The sequence below is a fragment of the Nicotiana attenuata genome, chromosome 3, assembly GCF_001879085.1.
Source record: "Nicotiana attenuata strain UT chromosome 3, NIATTr2, whole genome shotgun sequence".
In the NCBI taxonomy this organism is placed as follows: domain Eukaryota; kingdom Viridiplantae; phylum Streptophyta; class Magnoliopsida; order Solanales; family Solanaceae; genus Nicotiana; species Nicotiana attenuata.
In genome coordinates, this window is record NC_031991.1 from 45478774 (window position 1) to 45481913 (window position 3140).

At 35.7% G+C, this 3140-nt stretch overlaps 1 protein-coding gene across 1 annotated transcript; it reads left to right on the forward strand.

The window, feature by feature from the left end:
* Window positions 1179-2597, forward strand: LOC109224322. Its single transcript, XM_019388909.1, has 2 exons — window positions 1179-1745; window positions 1848-2597. The coding sequence occupies exons 1-2, from the start codon at window positions 1179-1181 to the stop codon at window positions 2595-2597; spliced, it is 1317 nt and encodes a 438-aa protein (XP_019244454.1).

Consider the following 3140-nt stretch of genomic DNA (forward strand, 5'->3'; position numbering starts at 1 on the left):
ATATTATTTGACCTTAGAATAAAATGAACAAATGCAATAAAGTTGCAAAATATATGCTAGTATTGCAAGATTGTACAAATAGCCTAAAAATACTAATGTAACTATATAAAATAAAGTAAAAAATATTAAACATGTATTATGGATGCAAATAATAACTTTGGATGATTAGGTCATCACAGAAATAATATAAAGGAATAATTAGTAAATATTCAAGTAATTTAAATGCAAGAAAATTAGTTTTAAAGCTCTAAAAATTGTGGAAAATTATGAAAAATGCTTGTATAAATCTTGTAAATTAAATAGTGACGCAGGATGACATGCTGAAAATATATATACTATTTGAAAAATATGAGGGCGAAATTGGGTATCAACAGTACAAACTGACCAAAGTGCAATTGCTTCTATATTTGCTGATTACTACAAAGACCTGCTAGGAAAGAAAGCTTCTGGCAGGATAAAAGCTTTTAAGAGTTTTATGAGGAATGGCAAATGTTTATCAGTAGAGCAACAGGTTGGATTGTTGAAACCATATACCAATGCAGAGGTCAAAGCTGCAATGTTTCAGATAGATGAATAAGAGCCCTGGGCCAGATGGATTTGGAAGTGGTTTCTTCAAGGCTTCATGGTTTGTGGTTGGAGAAGAAATAACAAATGCAATCCTGGAATTCTTTGATAATGGTCAGCTATTGAAGCAGCTAAACGCAACTATTATAGCTTTAATTCCAAAAGTTGAAGAACCTTAAAATGCAAGCCAATACAGACCTATCTCATGCTGTAATACCATATATAAATGCATCTCAAAACTCATTTGTCATAGATTGAAGGGAGTACTGCCAACTATAGTAGCAGGGAACCAAGCAGCTTTTGTAGAAGGCAGATCCTTAATTCATAATGTTCTGATATGCCATGATATATTAAGACATTATAATAGAAAAACTACTCCAAGATGCCTCATGAAGATAGATTTAAGAAAAGCATATGACATGGCAAGTTGGGAGTTCTTGAAGGAGGTCCTAATAGGCTATGGTTTTCCTGTACCATTTGTCCAATTGGCGATGTGCTGTGTTACAACTCCTAGTTACACTGTCAAGGTCAATAGAAAGGGATATGGATATTTTTAAGGGCAAAGAGAACTTAGACAGGGAGACCCTATGTCTCCCCTGCTATTTGTTCTAGTAATGGATTACTTGACAAGAGGACTTGGTAAAATGAGTGAGCTACCAGATTCTCATTTTCATCCAATGTGCAAAGCGATTAAACTAACACATCTAATTTTTGCTGATGATTTGATGTTGTTTTGTAAAGGAGATGTTGCCTCAATTAACAGGATGATGGAAGTACTCAACCACTTTAGTGCAGTATCTAGGCTTCTGGCTAACATAGACAAATTCAACATTTTCTTGGCAAGGATGGATGAGGAATGCAAGCAGGAAATTCTTAATTGCATAGGATTTTCTTTGGGTTCACTGCCTATAAGATACCTTGGTTTACCTTTCTCCTCCAAGAAATGGAGCAAAGTGGAATGTCATGCTTTGGTTGAAAAGATTACAAAAAGAGTTTGCAATGGTTATTCCAAACTACTCTCATATGCTGGAAGGATACAAATTATTAATGTTGTTCTCTTCTCCATTTACAATTTTTGGGGAGCAGTATTCATCTTGCCACAAAGTGTGGTTAAAAGCATTGACAGAATATGTAGAGATTACTTATGGGGGAATTCCATAGGCCACAAGAAGGTTTCATTGGTATCATGACAAAAGGTTTGTACACCTCAAAAGTATGGAGGATTAAACATTAAGGAATGTAAACAGTGGAATACAACTTCTGTTGGCAGGTTACTATGGCAGGTAGCTATTAAAAAGGATGTACTATGGGTGAAATGGGTCAATGAAGTCTATATGAAGTCCAATCACAACATCTGGGAGCACCAACCCCCACAGGATTGTAGCTGGTATTGGAAAAAACTAAATGCTCTGAAGGAGATTATGGCACAATGGTATACTAGAGGAGTTTACCAACTGACCACTAGTGGTTTGTATTATGTGTCTAGCAGCTACATAGTACTGAAGGGAAACATAACCACGCTGAGGGAACCAGAGGTTATATGGAATGCTGTAATGTTGCCAAGACAAAGAGTGATTACTTGGCTGGCATTTCAAGATAAGCTAATGACTAAAGAAAGACCGATGAGGTTGAACATTCCTATCAATGAGGACATAAATTGCATAGTGTGTGATTGTGGAGAACCTGAGACTCACCAGCATCTATTTGTGGACTGTAGCTGGACCCAGAATATAAGGGTGGCATTGCTCAATTGGTCAGGAATAACCATTCCATCCTATGTTAGCAGAAGTTTGCAGTGGATAAAGAATAGGCACTGGAGGCAATTCAGGAAAGAAGTAGCAGCAGCAATCATTGGGGCGATAATATACTACTCTTGGCAAGCTCGGAATTGGAAGCATTTCAGGAAGACCAATGTAAATAATGCATCTATAGAGATACAAATTAAGAAGGAACTTAGGGAGAGGATTAGCATGCTAGCAGGATCTAGAAGAGCTAGAAACTGCCCAATTTTGGTGCAGAGGATATGTAGTTAGAGTAGTTAAGATGAGAATTCCTTGTCATTGTTTGTTTTTTTTAGAGCTAGAGAGAGTCCGATCCTAGTGGATTGGAACAGCTGGCTGCTCCTAGGTTGTAAATTGTTTGGTTTGTTATGGTAATATTCACAAATTATCGCAAAAAAAAAAAAAACTTTAGATAACCATTTTGGCCTTTTAACTTTTTACTCTGGATTCTTTCACCTTTATGCTAACATAGACATAAATTACATGAAGATTCATGAACCGAGTAAAAAATAGAAAAATCGTCTTATTGACATTATTAAACATAACTAATAGGAGTAGCAAATTAAGATGTTAAACCATTTCTCGGATCTTTATATTTTTAACTTTGCAAGTCGTTCTGAGATCCTAATCTCGTAATTAAGGTGCTCTAAGTATTATCTTTTGAATTTAGGCAGATTACATCATCCATGGTTACTTCTGAATATGCACAACTTCTAGTTGCAGAAAGCTACTAGCGACATCAGAAAATATTATCTTTTATTTGTTATATTCGCATTTATCCGCTTTGAGTATCCT

What these genes read in the sequence shown, in the direction of transcription:
- LOC109224322 (XM_019388909.1), top strand. Translation starts at nt 1,179, where the DNA reads ATGGATTACTTGACAAGAGGACTTGGTAAAATGAGTGAGCTACCAGAT. An exon ending in GCCACAAGAAGGTTTCATTG is followed by an intron (nt 1,746 to 1,847) that starts GTATCATGACAA and finishes TTACTATGGCAG; the next exon opens with GTAGCTATTAAAAAGGATGT.